The sequence below is a fragment of the Taudactylus pleione genome, unplaced genomic scaffold, assembly GCF_031769625.1.
Source record: "Taudactylus pleione unplaced genomic scaffold, aTauple2 ptg000969l, whole genome shotgun sequence".
In the NCBI taxonomy this organism is placed as follows: Eukaryota; Metazoa; Chordata; class Amphibia; order Anura; family Myobatrachidae; genus Taudactylus; species Taudactylus pleione.
Window position 1 is genome coordinate 3,392,900 of NW_028285370.1, and position 25,562 is coordinate 3,418,461.

Below are 25,562 nucleotides of genomic sequence, written 5' to 3' on the forward strand. Positions count from 1 at the left end.
CACGGAGCTTGTATAATACTCGGTGGGCTTCTGCCCTGTCACGGAGCTTGTATAATAGACACAGTGGGCTATGCCCTGTCACGGAGCTTGTATAATAGACACAGTGGGCTATGCCCTGTCACGGAGCTTGTATAATACACTCAGTGGGCTATGCCCTGTCACGAAGCTTGTATAATACTCAGTGGGCTTATGCCCTGTCACGGAGCTTGTATAATAGACACAGTGGGCTATGCCCTGTCACGGAGCTTGTATAATACACTCAGTGGGCTATGCCCTGTCACGGAGCTTGTATAATAGACACAGTGGGCTATGCCCTGTCACGGAGCTTGTATAATACACTCAGTGGGCTATGCCCTGTCACGGAGCTTGTATAATAGACACAGTGGGCTATGCCCTGTCACAGAGCTTGTATAATACTCAGTGGGCTTATGCCCTGTCACGGAGCTTGTATAATAGACACAGTGGGCTATGCCCTGTCACGGAGCTTGTATAATACTCAGTGGGCTTATGCCCTGTCACGGAGCTTGTATAATAGACACAGTGGGCTATGCCCTGTCACGGAGCTTGTATAATACACTCAGTGGGCTATGCCCTGTCACGGAGCTTGTATAATAGACACAGTGGTCTTATGCCCTGTCACGGAGCTTGTATAATACTCAGTGGGCTTATGCCCTGTCATGGAGCCTGTATAATACACTCAGTGGGCTATGCCCTGTCATGGAGCTTGTATAATAGACACAGTAGGCTATGCCCTGTCACGGAGCATGTATAATACTCAGTGGGCTTATGCCCTGTCACGGAGCTTGAATTATACACTCAGTGGGCTATGCCCTGTCACGGAGCTTGTATAATAGACACAGTAGGCTATGCCCTGTCACGGAGCTTGTATAATACTCAGTGGGCTTATGCCCTGTCACGGAGCTTGTATAATAGACACAGTGGGCTATGCCCTGTCACGGAGCTTGTATAATACACTCAGTGGGCTATGCCCTGTCACGGAGCTTGTATAATAGACACAGTGGGCTATGCCCTGTCACGGAGCTTGTATAATACACTCAGTGGGCTATGCCCTGTCACGGAGCTTGTATAATAGACACAGTGGGCTATGCCCTGTCACGGAGCTTGTATAATACTCAGTGGGCTTATGCCATGTCACGGAGCTTGTATTATAGACACAGTGGGCTATGCCCTGTCACGGAGCTTGTATAATAGACACAGTGGGCTATGCCCTGTCACGGAGCTTGTATAATACTCAGTGGGCTTATGCCCTGTCACGGAGCTTGTGTAATAGACACAGTGGGCTATTCCCTGTCACGGAGCTTGTATAATACTCAGTGGGCTTATGCCCTGTCACGGAGCTTGTATAATAGACTCAGTGGGCTATGCCCTGTCACGGAGCTTGTATAATAGACTCAGTGGGCTATGCCCTGTCACGGAGCTTGTATAATAGACACAGTGGGCTTATGCCCTGTCACAGAGCTTGTATAATAGACACAGTGGGCTTATGCCCTGTCAAGGAGCTTGTATAATACTCAGTGGGCTTATGCCCTGTCACGGAGCTTGTATAATACACTCAGTGGGCTATGCCCTGTCACGGAGCTTGTATAATAGACACAGTAGGCTATGCCCTGTCACGGAGCTTGTATAATACTCAGTGGGCTTATGCCCTGTCACGGAGCTTGTATAATACTCAGTGGGCTTATGCCCTGTCACGGAGCTTGTATAATAGACACAGTGGGCTATGCCCTGTCACGGAGCTTGTATAATACACTCAGTGGGCTATGCCCTGTCACGGAGGTTGTATAATAGACACAGTTGGCTATGCCCTGTCACGGAGCTTGTATAATACTCAGTGGGCTTATGCCCTGTCACGGAGCTTGTATAATACACTCAGTGGGCTTATGCCCTGTCACGGAGCTTGTATAATAGACACAGTGGGCTATGCCCTGTCACGGAGCTTGTATAATAGACACAGTGGGCTATGCCCTGTCACGGAGCTTGTATAATACTCAGTGGGCTTATGCCCTGTCACGGAGCTTGTACAAAACACTCAGTGGGCTATGCCCTGTCACGGAGCTTGTATACACTCAGTGGGCTAAGCCCAGTCACGGAGCTTGTATAATACACTCAGTGGGCTATGCCCTGTCAGTTGTCACGGAGCTTGTATAATACAGTGAGTAGTAGAGTACACATACACACAGTGGGCTTATTATGCCCAGTCACGGAGCACACACAAAGGGCTTATGCCCAGTAAAGTCACAGAGCAGCAAGAACACTGCCTACTCTAATCTATCTAACACTAGAACAGACAGCGCACTAGCTAACTACCTAACTACGCGTCACGCGAGAAATGGCGCCAACTGCCGGGCGCCGCGCCTTTTTATAGAGGGCGAACTTCACTCGGCTCTCGCGAGAATCCGGCGCCGGACGGGTGACGTTCGGCCTCGAGGTGGAATCCGAGTCAGGCGGGAACACCCGAACTTGCGTTCGGGTGGACTCGGATTCCACCTGTTCGGAGCGGTTCGGATTCCTCAGAATCCGTCACAGAGTCACAGAGCAGCAAGAACACTGCCTACTCTAATCTATCTAACACTAGAACAGACAGCGCACTAGCGCTGTCTGAACCGCTCATCACTAATAATCATCTCAATGGAATAGGGGAAAAGAATATAAATAAATGTAAATAAAAATAAAATCTGTTGCAGTGAGTGTAGCAGCAATAGAGAAGAAGTACACTGCACATATGCTGTAACATTTATTGGGACAAAAATAGAAGTAATAAACCTCCTATTTATACCAACAGGTACAATATGTGAGGCGATAACTAATAATTATAGAACCATATTCTGGAGAATTGTTATTCCCTCTTTTCTTGAATAATATCCCTGATACGCCATGGTATATGACATTCTATACATATATTAACCGAAGTACTTAGTGCATCACCTGTATGTGAGATCAATATGGAAATGGAATTGTCTATACTGATAGACAGACACACACATATGCTGACCTATACTCAACATCTATAATAGGGCATTTAGTGGATCAGGAGCGTACGCCGCCTTTTTAAATACACTCATTTACATTACACACACCGAATTCTTTTTAAACATACTGTATTTTCACTTTTTAGTGCCCCTACTTGATGTGATAGAAATGCTAGCGGGCAGCGGCTGGCATGTGAGAACCTCTGGTTTGCAGGTGGTAACATGTGAAGGCCATGTGTAGGGCATGGGGCTCGCTGGAAGGGCGAGGGTTACATTGGAGTGTTGTGTGTAGGGCACAGGGCACACTGGAAAGCTGTGGGTGTGGTGTGGGGCACTCTGAAGACCATGGGGCACACTGGCGTTCTGTTCATGGAGCAGATAGAAACAAACTTCAGCTTCCCATCAGAAGCACATTTCCCTTCTAGCCCTAATGGAGCAGCAGCAGCAGCACTGAGGAGAGGTCAGGGGGCGCGGCGTATATCAGCATAGCTAACCTGCGTCACCTAACTCTACAGTGCGGATTCTGTACTACTACAGAGCAAACAAGCGTCTGCTCCAGGCCCAGGGTGCAGCCTTTTAAGGCGCACAAGAGATGCAGCCACGTCATTGCTGCACCTTGCCAATTTAATAAAAAAAGATTGGACCACTGATCTGGCTCCAGTTTTCCCGTGGGACCCTCCCTCCTCTTACTAATTTCCTGCGACACCCCTCTCCCTGCTGAGCCAACCTGTCTGCCACCTCGGAAGTCAGCAAATTTGGTACACAGGCTTATTGCAGAGTATGATGTGAATGTGTATTAATAGAGTACATGGGGCTACACTAACAGGGGTATTCAATATGGGTGCGATAACATTGTTTTTGCGTTAATATCGCAATTATGACGTCATTATCGCAGGTTTTACTTTTACACTGTATTCAATATCAAAGCCTTATCGCAGTTTTGAGAAGTCTTTGATAAAAAACGGTGATAACGTTTCACCATTGAACAGGTGTCGAAAAAAAGTGCAGAATTGGGGTTTAGGGGTGCAGGCTTAAAAAAAATAGCCTGCACCCCTGAGATTGACATTTAAATAAGAACTGTGTCAAAAAAAGTAAAAAAAAAAAAAAATAGGGACACCCCAAAAAATTAATTTCCAAATTGGGGTGCAAAAAAAAAAAAAGGGAAAAAATAGTTAAACAATAGGGAAATAGGTTCAGGGCTTTTCTGCAAGTATGCGGCAGGTGTTTTGAAGAATAGATTTATAGCGGCAGGTGCACAAATGCAGAATTTTTAAAAACTTATTTTAGGGACATCAAAATATGCTAGTACCCATTTTCATGTACCCCAAATTTGATGGGACCACATAAAAAAATGAAAAAAATAACCTAAGTGCTCTTCTGCATCACTTCTTCAATGTCGGGAAAAAAACACCTGCTGCGGCTATTTAAATCCCTGACTTTCAATTAAAGGCTAAAACGGGGGTACCCATAGTGTTCCCCCATGTTTTTACAACTTTAGGGGGGGTCTTACAATTATTTTAAGGAAAAATTTGTAACTTTACGCAAATTCAACTTCGGAGTTTCCCGTTTTCGTTAATTTTATATTGAATACGGGGATAAGCGGGAGCGCGCACCAGACTTAACGCAGAAAAAAACTCATATATGAAACGTTAACTGCGGCAGTGAAGTTAACATTTCATATTGAATACCCCTCTAAGTGGTAATAACTTCAGAAAGAAAACTAAGTTCATGAACTTGCCCTGATTTATCTTTGCTTATTATTACAAGGAGCTCACTATTGCCCCAGAATGACTCTCTTTGGTGTGAGAGAACTAGTGATCCGGGCAGCAGGTACAGTACATGTGCGCAGAGAAATATGGGGCCCAGTACAGAGGAATTAGGCTGTGTTTCTGGCCACAGTGGGCCCCCAGGCAGTCTGGCCCCCTTAGTGTTGTACCCCCCATAACTCTCTGATGGAGCCCCTGCATGTGCATGATGGAGACCCTGTGTCAGATATCTGACCTGCCATGGTTATGCAAATCAGTGATGTCACAGTGGCCAGTGATGTCATAACACAGGACAGCCAGTGAGGCTCACCCTCAGCAGAGACTTGCATTATAGTTACAGAATCCTAGCAAGGTGTATTGTTTTTATTATAAAGCACATTTTCTCTAATTCTACTACTGGAGAAGCATCTGAGAGGCTGTAACTCTAAATGTGAGGCTTCATGGCCTCGTCTAGGTAAGTGACTGTCTGTGTTGTGTTTTTAAAAATAGGGATTTCCTTGTTACAAATGTAATATTTATGATCAGATTTACAATTATGTGGAACACCAATTATAGCTAATTTATATCACTAAGTACATCAATACTGTCACTAATTACACAAACATTGATAGCATCCAAAATTGATTAACGTATAATTGTGCTTCAAATTCTTTGAAACAGAAGCTGAGATACTTTAATGTTTCACTGTTTGTTTTTGTGGGGATTGTTATTATTATTATTATTATTATTATTATTATTTTTATTTTATTTTTTATTTTATTTTTTTATTGAACCACCATAGAAAATGACAATTACAAAATTTGTTTAAAAAAAATAGAATATCACATCAATCCATTACATAATAGCATATAATAGTATTGTTTTTATTTTTATTTTCATATGAAACCACTTGAATTCTTTTAATAGTATTAAACAAGCGTTCTCATCCTCTACACCCGGTCTAGACAACCTGTGGCTCCCCAGCTGTTGTGAAACTACAAGTCCCAGCATGCCCTGCCACAGTTTTGCTATTAGGGAATTCTAAAACTGTAGCAGGGCATGCTGGGACTTGTAGTTTCACAACAGCTGGAGAGCCGCAGGTTGGCTCTACACAAACTTCTTTAATGTAGTTGTCTCTAAGATAAGTCTGGAAACACAACCAGCCCTCATCCTCCTCATTATAAACCGTCCAATCCGCTTATAAAGCTAAATTTAAAATGATCCAAGGAAACAATTGTTATGTTTTGTTATTGTCATGTTGGAATATTAGGAACAATTTTATGCTGTATCAAAATTCTGTTCTCAGGGGCCAATGTAATAGTCTTCATTCTAGCACCCTGCAACTGTCACAGCCCGTGCCGTTCCTCTTTTCTGCCTGGGGTGTCATTCTCTGCTCTGATGCTTCTAGCACACTCAGCTGATGTAACACACTGCCGAGATACAGACCAGAATGTGCTAGAATGAAGACTAATGTAATCTGAGCTGCAGAAGTATATATGCCTTATTACTGCAAACCCATTACCAATATCACTGTAATAATGTAAATAGATAATAACAGTAACATTACTGTATATATTAGCATAAACATGCTCAAGGCACATTCAGCTGATTGGACTCTGCTGCCGCCCGTTATGGGGTGTATTTTTAAAGTGAAGGCGCTCATACTGTGCTTTGGTCACATTACACCGCCCCCTTACCATAAGGGGAAGTAATCCTAAAATGTGTCTCTGCCAACACGGCTGTAGATACATAAGATATTTGGTGTGCATGCACAGCTTACAATAGTGCCTGGATTGGGGGGAAAAGGCGAGACCATCTCTACATGAGCAGACTGCAGACGGCATGGGGTGACGGTGTGCACTGACTGCAAGCAGCATTGGGGTGACGCTGTGCACTGACTGCAGATGGCATGGGGTGACGCTGTGCACTGACTGCAGGCGGCATTGGGGTGACTATGTGCACTGACTGCAGACGGCATGGGGTGACGCTGTGCACTGACTGCAGATGGCATGGGGTGATGCTGTGCGCTGACTGCAGACAGCATGGGGTGATGCTGTGCGCTGACTGCAGATGGCATGGGGTGATGCTGTGCACTGACTGCTAATGGCATGGGGTGATGCTGTGCCCTGTCTGCAGATGGCATCGGGTGATGCTGTGCGCTGACTGCAGATGGCATGGGGTGATGCTGTGTGCTGACTGCAGGTGGCTTGGGGTGACGCTGTGCTCCAACTGCAGGCAGCATGGGGTGATGCTGTGCGCTGACTGCAGGCGGCATGGGGTGATGCTGTGCACCATCTGCAGGCGGCATGGGGTGATGCTGTGCGCTGACTGCAGATGGCATGGGGTGACGCTGTGCACTGACTGCAGGCGGCATGGGGTGATGCTGTGCACTGACTGCTAATGGCATGCGGTGACGCTGTGCACTGACTGCAGACGGCATGGGGTAATGCTGTGCGCTGACTGCAGACGGCATGGGGTGACACTGTGCGCTGACTGCTAACGGCATGGTGTGATGCTTGTCACTTAGTGACTCCTCTCAGAGGCAGAGTCACTCAGTTGGCATTGGGCTCAGCTGCAGGGCCACGGGCAGGGGAGGGACTTGTTTCCCCTTCATATATAACTGACTGAACTCAATACCACCGCGTTCCAGCTCACTTTAACCCCTGCTTATCTGGTCCCATAAAACTTGCTACACTGTCCACAAAGGTAAGTTTATACAGCAGCAGCACCTTGAGATCCACAGAACATATTATATATGACATATACATAAAGGAGGATTATTATTTGCACTTATAATTTACAATTTTGTTTTTGCATCTCTATCTTTAGTAAGAGAAAGCGGAAGACTAATAGAGATTCGGCATCAAGCTCATCGCTAGAAGCCGATCCAGGTAAGACAGGAGCCAGAAGTCTTTATTGACCCTCAGTAATATATCTGTAATTTTGACATAGAGTAAAGCTGGGTACACACCTGGTCGAGCATCGCTCTCTCTACCCTCTGTCTCACAACTACATTCCCTCACCTATCTTGCATGTACTTGTTCTGGTTTAATGTGTGATTTGTTTTTTGTATGAAGAACACACCATACATAACGTCTTGCCTTGCTTCCACAGCATGCATTTTCTGTGGTCGTGCAGAAAATGACGTGCCCAAGTATGGAGAGCTGCTGCATAACGCCAAGGAGAAGCTGACTGTCCACCACTACTGCCTGGTAAGTATGGAAAGTAATGATGGATGAGCATCAGTTATAGCAGCTGAAAGCAGCCTGTTACACAGTAAGGTGCACATTTATCACAATCTGCTATATTTATGCAAATGTGATAATCATTTTGTCCTATGGGCCTGATTCAGCTTGGAACGCAAGTCTACGGATGCACACGCACCCTGCCGATGTTTGTGTTCTGCGCATGCGTATGCATCACAGTGTGCCAACCGGCCGCTGCGATCGCGAGTGGCAGTGGTCGAAGGAACGCAGGTATGCCAGTGCGTTTGAATGCCATTACAGCGGCGTGCATAATTAAGCCCCTGTGACGGCACACGCAGCCTGAGCTCTAGGTACTGACAGGAAGTTTAGCAATTTCTGAGTCAGGTCATCTCTACCACAACTGTGCATCTGGGTCCGATGTTACTCTATGTTACCGATGCTTTCACTGACTACCAAAGGCAGGGCTGCCATCAGAAATGGTGGGGCCCGGTACTGACAAATTAAGCAGGGCCCCCCTCACCCCGAGGTATGGGGCAGAAGTGGGTGGAGCTGTGGATGTGGGTGGAGCTACTTTGGGGGGTGAGAGACAGGGAGGGCTGGACCTATTGGGGGCACAGATTAATCGTTCGTATGTGATGTTATATTACTTGCTGTGCTGACATTTTCATTTGCATGTTTTTAATTTAATATATCTAAGCATAAGATGTTTTGTGTGTATATAATTATATATATATATATATATATATATAAAACATACATACACAAACAAAAGCCTCTGGTGCTTAACTATATTAAATTAAAAGCATGCAAATGTAAGTGTCAGCTCAGCAAGTAATATAACATCACTTACCCACATGTATGTGTATGATTATCTATATATATCTATATCTATATCTATATATATATACACTGTATATATTCTATGTATATATATATATATCCACACACTGTATATATACTGTATATATACTAAATATATATATATATATATTCACACTGTATATATACTAAATACTATATATATATATATATATATATATATATATATATATGCACACTGTATATATATATATACTGTATATAATACATAAATTAGGCACTCCCACCCTACAACAGAGCCCAAACTTACCTGGACACTCTGCCATCTCCGTGACTCTGGGAGCTCCTACAGCGCAGAGTGATGCGAGGTACCGCGTGTCACTGGTGGAATGCACTGGCAGCTGCCAGAGAAGAGTCTCGGTGGCATTTAATACATGGAGCCGGTTGCAAGCCAATCGCAGCTCATGGAACGGCAGCCAGCCAATCAGCAGCGGCCGTTACCCGGGCCCCCTCTCTCTCTGGGCCCGGGATTGGAGTCCCCGCAGTCCCCCCCTGATGGCAGCCCTGACCACTTGTGGAAGTGGGCAGCTTATTGAAGTGGTGGGTGTGTGAGTATACTGCTGCGATCGCAATGCATTCATAGCATATTTTCCCAGCAGCCGGGTGCGTGCGATTACAGACTTGCGATCCGTCCTGAATCAGGCCCTATATTCACAAGGTGATAATGTAAATGTTTACTCAAATGTCTCAATCTCCTCTACACGGAAGGCCAATGCCGATAAGAGCCCAGTCACGGTAAGCCTTTGAAGCAGAGAGATGGCTTGTGAGTGTTTTGGGCAGGGATGTAAAGAGATGGGCCCCGGGAGAGGGGTGTGTCCTAATTGTGGGAGGCATGGCTATGCCCCCTTAGGTTAAAAATACCCCTTTTTGTGAGCCCCTCAGCCTAGCATAAAGCCACGGGGTTGGGGGGCGCGATAAGTGTGATAGCTCCCCCCACATAAAGGCAACAAATTATTCTACCAAATGAAACCATACATTTTCTGTTAATTAAAATGGTGGAAAAATTTAAAAAAACATATTTTGTTTCATTTTTAACTTTAGGCATTAAATATTATTGGAGCCCTCCCCTAAGGATATGTAGTTATCAGCACAGTTTCATTAACATGCTAAGTGCATAAAACATGATAAAACTATATTGGAGCATATGTTAGAGATATAAGTCTTCCTAATTGTTATAGATAATGCAGCAGTGGTGACAGCCATAAGTACATCTCCCCTCTCTCCTATCCAGTTACTATCCAGCGGTGTGCTGCAGAGGGGCAGTGACAGGCAAGGCTTCTATGGCTTCCTGTACCCAGATGTGCGGAAGGCAGCCAGCCGGGCAGCAGAGCAGGTGAGGAGCCGATCGTGCTGATACTTTCTCATGTCATGTGAAGTCACCGGAGAACTGAATGACACATATTGGGCCTAATTGGGAGTTTATTCTATTCCCTGATAATCCACAAATAATAAAATAAACAGCTTTGTGATGCCGCAGTGAGAACGGCTCCACCTGGAGCCGCGGTGCAGAATGACTGTGGAACTGACATGACCAGAAAGGTCAAAAGCCACTCAGCCAATCAGAAGTGTTTTCCCAAGGTGGCCGACAGATTCTGGGGAGTCGAATTTATATAAAATGTTTTGGTGTATGGACCTAACTCAGAGGTGAATGCATTGCAGGTGTTGGCGCAGTTGGCCACTGTGCTTTTTTTACTGTTCATGTGTCCTGATGGTTTACCGACTGTGGTTGTAGTGAGTATTTGGATGCAGAGCATGCAATGGGTGCTTGTGGAAAGAAACAGAGTGATGCCGCCTGTCAGCGGTAATGCAGATCTTTTTGCTTCCTCGAGCCAGTGTGCTGCTAAATGCACATGTGTGATCCAGCTTGCCGGTTCCTGCATGCACAGAGGACTGGAAGCTCAGACATATGCACTTGCACTTCACTAAAATAAAAAAAAGAAAGAAAAAAAGATTAACGTGCCATAGGTCTCTCTGTTGGACGGCCGATCAGCCGCAGCAGCTATGATTGGAAGCCTTAGAGGAGCTATTTTCTATCTCTCCCAGAAAAGTGGTTAGCAGAGGACCTGGCTATACTTGTGTGTTATATACAGTGACTGTTCTATTATTAGGAAGTAAAGGAGTCTAGAACAAAGGTTATTTATAGTGGGGGACCTATTTACACTCATTGTTCGTGTTTTTCTCAGTATTGTCATTTGTTAATCATGTTTTGCAGCCCTGCACAGTGTGCAAGAGGACGGGCGCCTCCATACGCTGCAGCGGGAAGGGCTGCACTGAGACAGTGCACTTCCCCTGTGGCCAGGAAAAGGAATTTATATTCCAGTACTTCAAGGAGTTTCCGTGAGTAATCCATTTGGTTCTAGGTATATAGAACCCGATTCAGACCCGCTTGCTAGATGCGTTTGCACGCAGCTGGCATATGCAAATCCGGGAAGGCAGGCGATCGTACGGCAAGGCATTAGCACACCCACTATGTCTTGGCGTGCGATCGCGCTGTGTATGTATGTTCCGTTACAGTGGGGGTTTTTGTTTGAACTTCTCACTATTTATTCTGTAATATTTATTTCCCTGCAGATCATTTTGCCCAAGGCATCGGCCAGTTCAGAAGGCTGCGGCACAGGACGGAGTAAGTGCATGTACCATCTGCCTGGAGGAGCTGACCCCTGCCCCTGCATATGATGTGATTAAGAGCCCCTGCTGCAAAAACACCTGGTTCCACAGGACTTGTCTACAGGTGAGCTATGGCTTTACTATTTACTCCTCACTATCGGAGTCACCGGGAGGAGGCCAACCAGGAGAGAGCCGAGGAATGACGGCCAATGGAGTGGAGGGTTTGAAGCTGATTCCGGTGTCCGCTCTCTGTATATGAAGGATTATGGTGAATGCGGCCTGACAGTAGGCTGGTCGGCTTGTCCTCGCTCGTCAGCTCTTGTGCAGGACGTTTGCTTTATGACTGTACATATATATATATTTGGTATTTCATCTGAACTTCTTACATTACAGATGCAGGCATTAAATGCAGGGAAGTATTTCTTGAAGTGCCCCATATGCCAGAACATGGAGAGTTTCCAGCAGGAGATGCTGCAAATGGGAATTTACATTCCCCACAGGTATATGTAACAATTGTCTTTATCTAGAACATAGAATCCAGCTCCATCACAGAGGCATTTTAAGACTGGAGGGGGCCCATGTGAGGATTTCTGTGAGCCCCCTCCCCCTGAAAAAAAAATGACACTGGCGCATGCACAGAACATCACCAACAATCTGGAATTTACCCATAATCCCCTGTGCCTACGCAGTAATCTGGTGTTATATCGTACATATGATGCAGCTGCCATGTTTCTGGGGATCACTTCTGGAACATGGTGCTGGCTGCATTTTTTGAAAGCTATCAACGGAATAATGACGTGAACGGCATCAGTGGCGGTGTGCATTCCCCCACACCAATTACAGAGACGAAACTGGTGCCGACATTAACTGTGCATTTGTGTAGCTTAAACAAGGAAACGAAAGCTCGCATCCCGCTATTTTACCTTGTGTTTCGTACTTATGAAAAGCTATAAGCAAAATGTGTCCTATGATAATTTACAGAGATTTATCAGTTCTTTAGTAAGCAAATTGCCAAATCCAGCCATAAGACTATGGGCACTTGGCTATGGGTCTATGGCCCTGATTCAGAGCCGGACACTCTGACAAAGCGCTCGCTCTGAATCAGGGCCGTCCTTCTGAATTTTTAGAGCGGCCTCCCGGCCGCTCGTATAGCTGTGGGTGACCACCCACAGCTATAGCGAGCGGCCAGGAAGATGGTCGCGATGCTCAAGACCATCGCGACCATCGGCCTTGCGACGAGACCCTTGTGGTAGGGTCTCGTTGCCGCAAGCCCTGGAGTGCTTTTAGCTCTATCAGAGCTGAAAGCACTCCCACTGACATCACTTGTGATGTCAGTGGGGCTGGCCCCAGATGGTAGGCGTTCCGATGGGAATGCCTCCGTCTGGCCAGTCACGCCCCCGGCACGCCCACCAAACGGGGCGTGCTGTCACTCACCATCAACAGCATGCCCCCTTTGTAGCGAGACCCATAGTGACGGCTTGCCGGACTGGACTGCTGGACTAGATGAAACAGACAGAAGAAAGCGTTGTAATGTCACATTGATTAATTACATCAGCGATATTACCTCACATTAACCTTTCAGAGATGCATCCTGGGAACTGGAGAACAACGCCTTTGGAGAACTACTGCAGGTCCACCAACAGTGCGACGTGGATCCCTGCTGCTGCGACCATGGAAGAACTCACAGTGAGAGCGGCAGGTAAAACTTTTCGCATTTTATTTCTTAAAGGCTGCCAGTGTGCTATGGCCCAGCAGCAGCACCTGGAAAGGTTCCCCTGCTCATTCCGCATGATTAATGCGGCCTAGACTCTGATAAATAGGACCCTACGTTTATTAGCTAAGGATCTACTGGGTGTATGCGTAATATATGTGACGATGTATTTAATAAGAGGTTGATATCTTTCACATTTACTGTGTGCTTACTAAGAGGCCGACACCAAGAACCTGGCTACTATAATCGTTTTCTGTTATTATATATGTTATGGGATGGGTACAGGATGCGCCGGGATACTGAACGTATCCCATATCTTATATGTGTTGTGAATCTAATATGTATTCAATAAATTGTAATATTGGAATCTTTATCAGAGAGTTCCCAGTACCTTAGGTTTTCTTGACAGCGCTGCCCACTTTGTTATTGGTTTCACCCCACACTTACCTGCTCCTCCGTCTCTTTCTTCTTTCTCTGCCCTATAATTCTGTTCTTCTCTTTATCGTGCTTCACTGTGCTGGTTGGGCGGCTCGGAGGCTTCTCTTCCTGGCTGCTCTTCTATTCGGCACCAAAGACACATTATGATATCCAATGCCCATAATATAAAAGAATGAGGGCATTGGATATCAGGGGGGCGTTATATCCATTGTGCCGGGTGGCGTATGAACCATTGTGCTGGGTGGCATATCAACCATTGTGTGGGTGACGTATCAGCTGTTACAGTGTCGTAGCCACTGGCACTGTAACATAGCATTTCGCATACAGATACACCCGCTGTCACACACAGAATATAGGCATGCCGCATATCATTTTAATCAGCAGAAGTTGCTTGTGCGTCCTACTCCCATCACCGTTTGATTAAGATGCATTTGAAGGTAAAAAAATTGCTGAAATGTATACATTCTTATAAGCTGCCAAATTGTTTAATCCTCTCTAGAATACAATAAAACATTTAGTATCTTAGGGCCTATTTCTTCCTGTAGCGAAATGCTCCATCGCTGAGATTTATAGCTCCAGCTGTAGATATATCCTCTGTGTCTCCTCTTTCAGTGAATGGTGTATAATTCGGTGTCACTGCTGTGGGTCAGCAGGAACCCACCTCGCCTGCTCAGCCCTAAGATCTGCTGAGAGTGCATGGACCTGTGCAGAGTGTGCCTCCATTCTGGAGAAGCCGGAGGATGTTGTTGGTAAGTACTTTCCCCTGTCATTTGTCACCTATTACTAGGTAGTACAGTATCTAACATCATAACTTATATTTCACTTACGTGGTAGAATGAGACATTAGTGAAAACTATCATTAAGTTACCAATCTTGGGTTATTGCCACTGTAGTGTAATCGATGTGTGGCCCTTTTCATGTTACAGTAGCCTTTGCCAACCTGCGACTTGTAGGACACAGAGTATGTCCATCCACATAAACATATCGCTAACAATGTTGGATCTCTTTCTGATTGCAGAGTCATTGGCAGAGGAATCTGTGGTAATACCATCAACGAGCAGAGCAAATCCTCCACCTGCAGTAACACCAGGAGAGACCTGCGCCCGGACGAGGGGGCATCTTTCAGTAACACCAAGAGGGACTTGCGCCCGGGTGAGGGGTTACAAAATAATAACATCCAGGAGGACCAGAAAATCACCATTGTAGGGTGCTAAACCCAGAACCTGAGGGCCCAGGTGGAGACAAGATGCCTCATGATCTGCTCCCTACCTGTTGTACACATCCTGCAGGAACAGAGAACTGTGTGGATCCATGCAGTGTCTCTCACTCTCGTCCCCATATTCACATCAGTGGAATTAGAGCAATTAAATATCTTTGGCTTTCCAAACCAAGTAAAGAGAAAATTCTTCTTTTATATCATATTTTAGCAGGGGATTACAAATCAGTAATATTGATATTAGGCATGCCTAAGGCTTCAATCCAAAGGCACCATTCACATGGCTTCAGTGCATAACGGTGTGTTTCGTTCTGATCGAAGTGAACGGTTATACCACATAACCAACTGAGTGAGTACAAATGAACACACTTTAGTTATAAGCAACAAACATACAAAGTATACAGTATACTTTTGTCTATGTGTTCAGATGACACCGGTGATTCATTATCTTCAACATAAGATGTAGTTCATGTTAATCTGGGGAGCCCTCGTTTCACAATGCTCAGGTCTTTCAATTTACATTGCAGACACTCTACTGCAGTCTCAGGTCCATGCACGAGCCAAAGAGCCTTTGTCTAGGTCTTGATTTAAATACCATAGTCTGGGTGTTTGGCTTTCCAGATATTAAGCCCATATTAGTTACATACTGGGTATCAAGCACTGATTGGTACAACATAGCATGGACCATTCTTATCTCTTGCACATGCTCAGTAAGCACTAAGATATACTCAGGACAAAGAAATACAGTTATGGCGTGTCCTAGAATGTCTGGAGTTACACTATCTCAAAGCCCCTCTTTGTCTAAAGAATATGGACATCACTTTCAGTAACCCATAATGCTTAGCATCTCTACACATCTTAAAATGGTTATTCTATTGCAATGTGGCTAACTTTCTACAACTAACACCATATAAGGTCTTAAGGGCTTATTATACATTTCTGCTAATGACAGGTACAAATATAGGCCCCCCAATATATGTCTTGTCTGACCCCAAAGGTGAATCTGACCAGTCTAGGCATAGACTAGAACTACATGAATACAAACTGTTTTCAAACCTCAATGGGGCCTAGCACAGTTGTGTATTACAACTTATATACCTATGTAGAAATTAATTATTTAACCCACTGGTTACACTTCAATCCTGCTATTTATCCTGTACTTTTGTGCCTATCAATTACATATTCAAATGAGTTCTAATTAAAGACTGTTGCTTTTAATCAGACATTATAAATATAAGTGGTTGGCACGGTTCCTGGCATCCTCCCATCAGCTATGGGTTGGTTGATGGATCCCTGCAGTGTTCTGGAAATCAATACATCAGTGAACGTTATTAAAGGGGGATGGTGTTAATCTGTGCTGCTGCCACCTTTATGTGTACTTTCTCCAAGTTATCTGAGAGCGTAATCACTGGTGACAGATGGACCTTAATATCTCTAGCCTGCGATCTTCATATAGCAAGGTGGACAGTATATTTTAGCACAGTCCTCTATGATCCGCCATCTCAGGAAGCATCTGTGAGCCTATAGATTACACTCGGCACAAAATAAGAAACAACATGTTATATAACGCGACCTCTTGGTATTCTGACATCTTCGATAAGTTAGACACATATATATTCCTATAATCGTGCATTTTCTATATGCAAGCTTTTATTAATTTTACACTTGTTACTTATTATTTCTAGTTCAGATATATTTATAATATATATAATTATTGCTGATCAATATGTTATCACTTATAAACATTGCAAGGTTAATAGCTCAATTAACTTCACACTAATATCTTTATTCTTAATATAAGGGAAGATTATAGTCCTTCTGTAACAGTGGAAAACTGCTATTTTCATTGGAGTTTGACAGGGAGAGACATGCGGTGAGGTATTGATAGGTTATCCTCCCCTCTGACAATCAGAAACTGCCTTAAGCATGGGGGGGCTCTGCCGCAGACAATAATACTGCACTGAAAAAAAACAGGGTCACGCCCTTCTCAGTGAGATATGTGATAGCTCTGATGGACAACTCTGATGATCAGGCGACCTATCCAGAGGGTTCTGACAGCGCACTGCCAGTGCCATAATGCTCCTGTGCCATCTATACCCAGCATCTACTTCACCTACCACTTGCTAATGAGAGTTGAGCTGCTATTTTCATTGGAGTATGACAGGGAGAGGTGAGGCAGCAACAAGGTCAGCCTCCCCTCTGACTATCAGAAACTGCCTGGAGCACTGGGCAGGCCATACCACAGGCTAAAATACTGCACCGAAAAAGGTGGGTGGCAGCTTAGTTCTGCAGTAAATCGTTGGTGAGTCAGCAGAATTTGTAGAATCAAATGGAGACAGAACAAGCACCTGATAGTGTAGCGGAAAAGCTAATTTCACATTAGAATGGGCATAATTCCAAATGATATTGTATTGGTAATAACATGTATATTTCCCTCTTGTACAGTTGTATGTAACAATCCTTTGTATAGTGTTATTCTAGAGTCTGTGTACTCTAATCAGCATGAGGTCTGGTGTGTGGAAAGGTGACAAAACCCCTCTTGACTAGTCCCCTTTGAAGCTGGGCAAGCGAGGATGTAAGAAGGACTGTCTTCCTAATACAGTCATTAAGAGCCCTGTGTTCTGTTTGGGGACAGTGATCAAAAGAATGGATGGACCAGGGAGACATTCGGTCTCCGGAGGTGTGAATCTCCTCACCTAGCCACTGGGTATGTTTGTTCCCCAAACTTCAAATATAGCTGAGTGTGTAATTAAAGAACCCCTACTCAGGTGGCCAGGAAACCCTGAGCTTCAGAGAGCTAAACAATCCACTCTGAGCTGAAAAGGGTAAAATCATCCCCACGGAGGGGGTGAGGGGGTGCCTGGAAAAAGCAGGCCTAAATATGTGTCAACCCTGACCCATTGGCTCATCCTACATGAGGCTATCGAAGGATACAGATGATCCCGAGTTTGTCACTGGGAAGGCCTCGTCCCAGAACCACTTAATCGGCCGTGACCCGAATGGTTTGTTTCCCCATTTATTATTTTATTTTCTGGAAAGTGTGAGTAACTGTGTGATTTTTTTAAACAATATTATATTCTTTGTAAACTTTTGTACATAAGCTTTGAAGACATTCTTCAATTAAACATTAATTCTAGTTCTGGATCTTTGTTTTTATGACCCAAGTCCTCATATGACTCATGTTACCTATTTTTCTAAGTATTGATAAATGTGTGTGCAGGTAAGAGCATAAGCTTACTTTATGCTTTAACATTATATTCTTCTGCTGGTGGCAGTTACCAGGTTTAGTTAACCACACATGCTGAGGGTAACCTGTAAAAGTCACGGGCGTCGATTCTCAGATTGGTGTATCTGGAGGGTCGGCCCGCAGGACCGTGACAGATAATGTAATATTATGGTTGAAAATAATTTGATAATATGCTTACCAAATGTACACTTGTTCAAAAGCGTAACTGCAGGAGTTTAAATTTGCAGGTTTGGTACTCCTCCCAGAAGAGAATACTTCACTTTTGAGAAGCTTCATATATCAATAAAAGATATCTCCACAGCATATATGTACGTTTCAAAAGTGAGAACAATACATACAGCATACAAGCTATATCATACAGAATAAAATAGCTTATCTGTGAATGAAGATGTGAGGGCATGGATGCCATCCAATAGGATATCTCTTTTTGAGAAGCAAAAATTCAGAAGATGAGGCAAACAAGGGGGTAGATCCTAAAAACAAAGATATATTCAGTTTGTCATCCCACTATTTATCACAATCTGAAGTATCAATATTCAGTAAATGATTGATGTTTGCCCTCACACAGAAACACAATACATTTAAAATGTTTATTGATTTGAACACATTTGATGGGAAATTGACACTTACAAGGCATTTTGCAAAGAAGGAAATGGCCATAATAACTAATTATAACAACTTCTCTAAATTAGGATACTCAGGCACTGGCCTCGTCACTCCGAGAAAACGGGGCTGATGCCCTAACGTGTGAACCATGGCAATCGTGCAGCAGCTTAGGGGGCACTTGATCTGAACATTCATAGTTTGTAACATGGACGTGTGAAGATCTCGCTTCATAGGAGTTGTATATAAACCCAATGAATTGGGTCCATAGTATCCTATACAAGTTTGACAAAAATATTAAATTTTTCTAGCAGTTTCTTTTGTTTACATAAAAAATAACATGTATAGGATGTTTGTCTCCAGCTGTTCAGTTCTACATCACATTGTTCAGTATGGTAATAAATGTAATTCATTAAAGTAAGATAATCTTGCTCTACTCAGTTCTTCCAAAAAAAACCCATACATCCTTGCTCTACTTATTTCTTAAAAAAGAGCACTGTAATATGTTCTGTCCTGGCCTTGCTATTGATCTCCCAGATAACAAGGTCAGTGATAGATGTATTAACATGCTTCCTGCTGGACATTTGCACAGTGGTCTGTGTTTACCTACTAAAGTATGGCAGTAATATAAAAATGTATAGAATACATGTGTATTTGTTTTTAAATATAAGGTGTGGCTTTGTGGAATTGCATTATCCACAAAAAGGAGATTTATGTTCTTACCTGTTAAATCCTTTTCTTTGACTCCATAGGGGGTACAGGGATCACTCTAGCTATAGCCTAGATAGAGGAGAACCTGGTCACCAAATAGTTAACATTTATTTCCCAGCAGCCCAGGCTCCCTTTCCTTTGTACCCCGACCCCAGCCACCAGCAGCCAGTTAAGTTAGCAAGCCATGGCAAGGAGCGAGGAGAAGGAAGACAGGCAGACACTCTGATTCACACACATAGGCAAGGTAAACAGAACCGATACTCAGGCAAGAAGATCCACATATCACTCCTGCTGTGGCCACACTGGAGCCATAAGGATCACTGTGTCTCCCTCCAGCGTTAACCTGCGAAAGACCTGCGGGATCTTTGAGATTGGAGGAAAGATGTATATTTGCAGAAACATCCATGGTACCTATAGAGTGTAGTCCACCAGGAGAGCTGCGGGCTTCCTGGTGTGGGAACTGCATCACTGCAACTGATGATTGTGTTGTGATGCCATCATATCTATGTCTGGTAGGTCCCAACGGTGGACTAGTAGAGTCTTGATGTAGAGCCTACTCACCCAAGTGATAATCCTGGAGGTTTAGGGAGTCCGCATCCCAATTCTGGACTCCGGGGAGGAAGGCTGCTGACAGTGCAGATGGATACCGCTCTGCTCAGTGGAGAATGCAGTTGACTCCATCATGGCTTTGCAACTGTGAGTGCCACCCTGGTAGTTTATATAGGTGACATCGGTTGACCGGATAACCCAGGAGGAGTGACTGTGCCTGGCAAAATGCGCTGTGTACTGCGTGGAGCTCCAGGACATTGATGGACAGTCTGCTTTCCTGAGTCGTCCATAGACCCTGGAAGGTCTGAAAACACATCATCATCCCCCACCCCCCCGAAGACCTGCGTCGGAGTTGAGTAGGACCCAGTCTGGGATCTGAAGAAGATGGTCCCTGTCCATGTGTGGGGCTGGTGGAGCCACCATAACTGTCCCAAGGGAGAATGAGCGTCTGCACCCTGAGGTGCAAAAGGGACTTGTTCCACCATGCTAGAATTTCCAACTGAGGAGGACAGGAGAGGAACTAGACTTACACCACTATGTTGAAGATGGAGACCAAAGAACCCAAGATCTGCATGCAGCTGTGGAGCCAAACCTGATGGTTGCTCAGGAATTCACAAATCCTGGACTGCAGAGCTAAAATGTTATCTGCAGGATGGAAGACCTGTCGAACCCTGGAATTGAGTAAAGAGCCTAAGTGTAGCATCTACTGAGAAGGTGTCAGAATGGATTTCCTCCAATTGACTATCCACCTGAGTGACTGCAGTTCTTCCACTATTTACAAAGTCTCACTGTCCCAAAAATGACAGAGAAATTACACTCCTCAATTTTGAGTGGCAGCTCCAAAAGTCTCCAGAAAAGGACTATTGGTCCATAGGTCCAAATAGGTCCAAATAGAAAGACTGTTCAGCAATTGTGACACATCAGCGCTATCTAGTGTATAGAGTCCAAAAGACCTCCTGTGTTTTCTTCCAATTTTAAGTTTCTTTCATTTAAGGCTCCAGAATTGTTTTTTTCACATCCATAAAGGAAACAAAGAATTAAAGTGCATTAGTTATGTACCAAAAAAATCTCTCTTTTTACATACATTAACTGCCACCTCTGTAGGGGTAAATTTAATATTCTTTTGTATTAGAATTTTTTCTGCCCCTCATGCACAATATAGATTATACCAATGCAAAAAAACACAGCAAAGTAAACAAAGTGCCAGTGTTATGTCACACCCCCTACAAATATCTGAAAAACCACTATGCATGGTACGGTCAGATCCAGGGGAGTGGGAGCGATCAGTACGATTCCTTCCCCACACACCTTGCAGGCAGAGAGAGCCTCCAAAGCCCAGCACACAGCAGCTGGGCTGGGGAGAGAGGCTACTGCCAAAAACAGTTAAGCAGTGTTATGGGGGAACCAGACCTCCAATAAGCCCAGGCCTGGGTAATTAATAACCCCCTCTCTCTGCGCCCCTGGAAACATTCTCTTCTGACTAAACAGCTGCTGTAATGTCTATACACCGATTGCAGGTCTACATAGTGTAGCAGAATATTTTAGTCGGAAAGGGAAAACAGGAAAATGTGTCTCCCTTTCTACGTCTGAGCTATTTCTGCACATTTGCTCCAATTTATTTGGTTTAAAGTAGGGGTGTGCACCGGCACACAGCACTACACAGCACTACAGCCAGCCAGCCAGCCAGCCCCTATGGACAGGACAACAGCCAGCCCCTATATAGACAACAGTAGCCAGCCAGCCCCTATGTATATGGACAACAGTAGCCAGCCAGCCAGCATCAGCAACAGCTCCCAGCTTCCTCCTCTTCACAGTAGCCAGCCAGCCCTGTATTGTAATGTATATATAAGTACTACTAAGTTTATTTTTTATTATCACAACAGTACAGTAGCCAACAGCTCCCAGCTCCCTCCCTCTGCCAGCCCCTATGGACAGGACAACAGCCAGCCCCTATATGGACAAAAGTAGCCACCCAGCCCCTATGTATGGACAACAGTAGCCAGCCAGTGTCAGCAACAGCTCCCAGCTCCCCCCCTCCACACTAGCCAACAGTTCCCAACTCCCTTCCTCTGCACGCACGCTCCACAGCCGGAATGAAACATGGCAACGATCGTGGGACCTTCATAGAATCAAAACCTGCGAGAATTCGACAGCGGGATAATGACGTTTTGCCTTGATTTCAGTTCCGAGCCAGGCAGGAAAACCAGAGCCTGACTCGGTTCCCAGCTCAGATCAGGGGGGGGCTAGAGGTGGTTCGGATTTCAGAAATCCGAACCCAGTCATCCCTTGTATACACTAGTAGCAACCCACCCAGGTTTCGTACCAGAGCAATTTTGAATTTACATTTTTTAACCGAGGTCTTATAAGATTGCCTTGTAAGATGACATTAGTAATTTTTCCTTTATGACGTCAACACAAAAAGATTTCGTTTTGATGTGATACGCAAAAGAGCCACGTAAAGTTGTCCCTTAGAAAAACAGTCTCCACTAAGGTCAGCTCCAGCCACGTTACGTGTCTGTCCCTGAGCTTTATTTATTGTCATACCAAAGCAGACTCTTAACGGGAATTGGACTCGTTTGACATTAAAGAATCGTTTTTTACATAAATTAAACAGGAACGGTAAAAAAAAAAAAGGGAGAACTTAATTTTTGTATCAGTAAATATACATTTTTCTGGAGAAACCGGATAATATGTATCAGTCTCCACATGGTATAAAATAAAGTCCATCGTTGTGCTATACTGTATCTTTAATGATTTAGGCAGTGTAAGCCAAGAAAACGCACGGACGTAAGTATTTTCATTGACTTTCTTCACTAAAATCGTCACTGCCCGGCTCCCTTCTGTCACACATTAATATTTCCTACACCTAAACCTTCCTCTGCAAATGCTCCATAGAATGGTGCAAATTGCATCAAATTCCATTAAGTGGTTCTCGAGATTAGCCTGAACTAACAGAAAGACTTTATTTTATATATATATATGATAATAAATCAGACTTATGATGCTTGTTCAATAAATTAGAGTATATCGTAGATATTAAGTGACTAGAACTAGCAGACTGCAATAAGGTTTTAATGGGAAACTCCTGTAACGACAGAGGAACTTTAGAGAACTGAGCATTAACAGCATGTCTAAGCTGAAGATACCTATAGAAGAAGTGGTTGGGGACGTCAAACTCTAGCCGCAGTTGATGGAAGGTCTTTAGAGTGTCTGCCTGAATTATCTGACCAATAGACACTACACCCCACTGACCCCAGGCTTCTCTGACCTGAAGAGCTTAGAGCTCCCTAAAGCAATTAGCATGAGCAAAAGGTGGATCTGGATCAATGCCCTCCGCTTGTAATAGAAGTGAGACAAGTCTCCAAATCGTGAGGGCCTGCCTAATTACGGGCATCCTAAATATAGGTATATTATCACTCAATATTAGTCGTAATGGTGACAAGCCTGTCTTAGAATAAGCCATGACCTGGGCATGCAAGGAATTATCAGTTTGATCATTAATCCATTCCCATATATGTGTTAATTGTGCAGCAAAATAATAAAATTAAAACAGGGGTAATGCCAAGCCTCCAACATCACGAGGTCTAGTTAAAGTATACAATTTGATCCTGACCCTTTTGCTGGCCCAGATCAGTGAAGATAAGAGGCCATCAATCTGTTTAACAAATTTCTGTGGGATATAGACCGGAGAATGATAGAAAGTATACAGGAGTTTAGGTTGGAGAACCATTTTAACAAGATTTACTCTTCCCGTTACCGTTAGTGGCAGTTTACTCCAAATTGGGACACGGGACTTAAGATATTCAATTTGTGGCAACATATTCAGTGGCAGATAATGTTGAGGGATATTGGAGATTCATATTCCTAAATATTTAAATGAGTTCACCCATTTTAGAGGAAGATTAATAATAGGAATAGTGGGACAAGTCCCCCTGAAGGGTAAAATACATGATTTATCCCAGTTAATCAATAAACCGGAGTATTTCCCAAATAAATCAATAACCTCAAGAGCCTTAGGCATAGAAGTAACATATTGCATGATAAATAATAGTATGTTATCCACATACAGCACAATCTTATCTACCCTTGATCCTAGCTGAAACCAATGAATGTTAGAATGAGCTCTAATCATGCAAGCTACGGGCTCGATGGCCATAGCAAAGAGAATGGGTGACAGGGGACATCTCTGCCTCGTTTCCCTATGGTGTGAAAATTATGTGGAAATAAATCCATTCACTGACACTCTCGCCACAGGGTCCGTATATAACAGCTTTACCCACTTAATATATCCCGGGCCACTACCAAATCGTTCCATGGTCTCCCAAAGAAATATCCACTCGATTGAATTGAACGCCTTAGCGGCATCTAATGACACAATAATAAAGATTTGTGGATCCCCACGTTGTATCTGTAAGTGTGTGAATAACCGCCGTAGATTTACTGCCATGGATTTGCCGGGCATAAAGCCTGTCTAATCAGGATGAATCAGTTGGGTTATGACCCGGTTAATCCTGGAGGCCAATATTTTAGCCAGGACTTTTACATCTGTAGGGGGAAGTGATATAGGTCTATATGAGTCAGTCATAGTGGTATCTTTGCCTGATTTAGGTAAGACAATTATCAGTGCCTCAGACATAGAATTTGGCAGCGTATTGTTTATGTAAATTTGATTAAAGAGCTCTAGTAATTGAGGAGCAAATATGTTTTTGTAAACCTCAAGGGGGATCCCATCTAAGCCAGGGGCTTTACCATTTGGAAATGAGTTTAGGGCCACCTCTATTTCCTCCAGTGACAGTGGAGAGTCAAGTGAGTCCCTTGCCTCCGAGGAGAGTGTCGGGAGTGATACAGTAGACAAAAATTCACACACCTCCGGTTGGGTATAAACCAACCTAGATTAGTATAGGTCATGGTAATATTTAACGAATTGGCCCACAATATCTGGGTTATGCACATATACAACGCTGCCTGACCCAACTAATTTTACCACTGTATTGGATGACTTTTGCTCGATGCGAGCCAAGTTAGCAAGATAAGAACCAGGTCTATCACCTGATGCATATTGCAAATATGAGTTAAACAGAATCTTGTATTATGCCTTGTCCATCAGAAATCATTCCATAATTTTTGGGCACCCCACCATGCTTTCTTATTTAAATCTGACTCGTTAGCGAAATATAGGCTAACTCAAAAGACTTACAAGAAGCCTCCAGATCCATTTCAGCTTTTCTATATGAAGATTTCAACCCAGCCACCCTACGAATTAAAGAACCTCTTAAAAATGACTTAAAGGCATCTCATATAAGTGCAACAGAAGCAGTACCACTGTTCAATCCAAAAAATTCTTTCCACTCCACTTCCAACTCTGCTCCTGAACCCATGCGTGATAACCAGAACTGGTTGAATTTCCAAAAGTATTGACCCCTCTCCCTCTAAATCTACACTAATTGATATTGGGGAGTGGTCAGAGATTCCCCTAGTCCCATATGTTATCTTGTGTATCCTAGGTATTAAATCCGGTATAGCTAAGGCCATATCTATCCTGGAAAAAGAGGAATGTGTGTAAGAGAAAAAGGAATATTGTCTCACAGAGGGATACCTCAACCTCCAGGCATCAACCAGGCCCATTACCCTAATCATACTCGAAAATCCAGTTTCCCTAC

The 25,562-nt window shown here is 44.0% G+C and overlaps 1 protein-coding gene across 1 annotated transcript in view; it reads left to right on the top strand.

Annotated features, from left to right (window-relative positions):
- The window catches only part of LOC148454888 (E3 ubiquitin-protein ligase PHF7-like), a 39,843-nt gene extending 14,654 nt beyond the window's left edge, over window positions 1-25,189 (top strand). The window contains exons 2-11 of the mRNA XM_088460641.1: window positions 7,565-7,626; window positions 7,850-7,947; window positions 10,052-10,153; window positions 11,033-11,157; window positions 11,392-11,551; window positions 11,821-11,927; window positions 13,010-13,126; window positions 14,189-14,325; window positions 14,595-14,728; window positions 25,010-25,189. Of these exons, the coding sequence (XP_088316767.1) occupies window positions 7,565-7,626; window positions 7,850-7,947; window positions 10,052-10,153; window positions 11,033-11,157; window positions 11,392-11,551; window positions 11,821-11,927; window positions 13,010-13,126; window positions 14,189-14,325; window positions 14,595-14,728; window positions 25,010-25,189 (1,222 nt within the window). The remainder of the gene's footprint in view (window positions 1-7,564; window positions 7,627-7,849; window positions 7,948-10,051; window positions 10,154-11,032; window positions 11,158-11,391; window positions 11,552-11,820; window positions 11,928-13,009; window positions 13,127-14,188; window positions 14,326-14,594; window positions 14,729-25,009) is intronic.
- The last annotated feature ends 373 nt before the right edge of the window (window positions 25,190-25,562 follow it).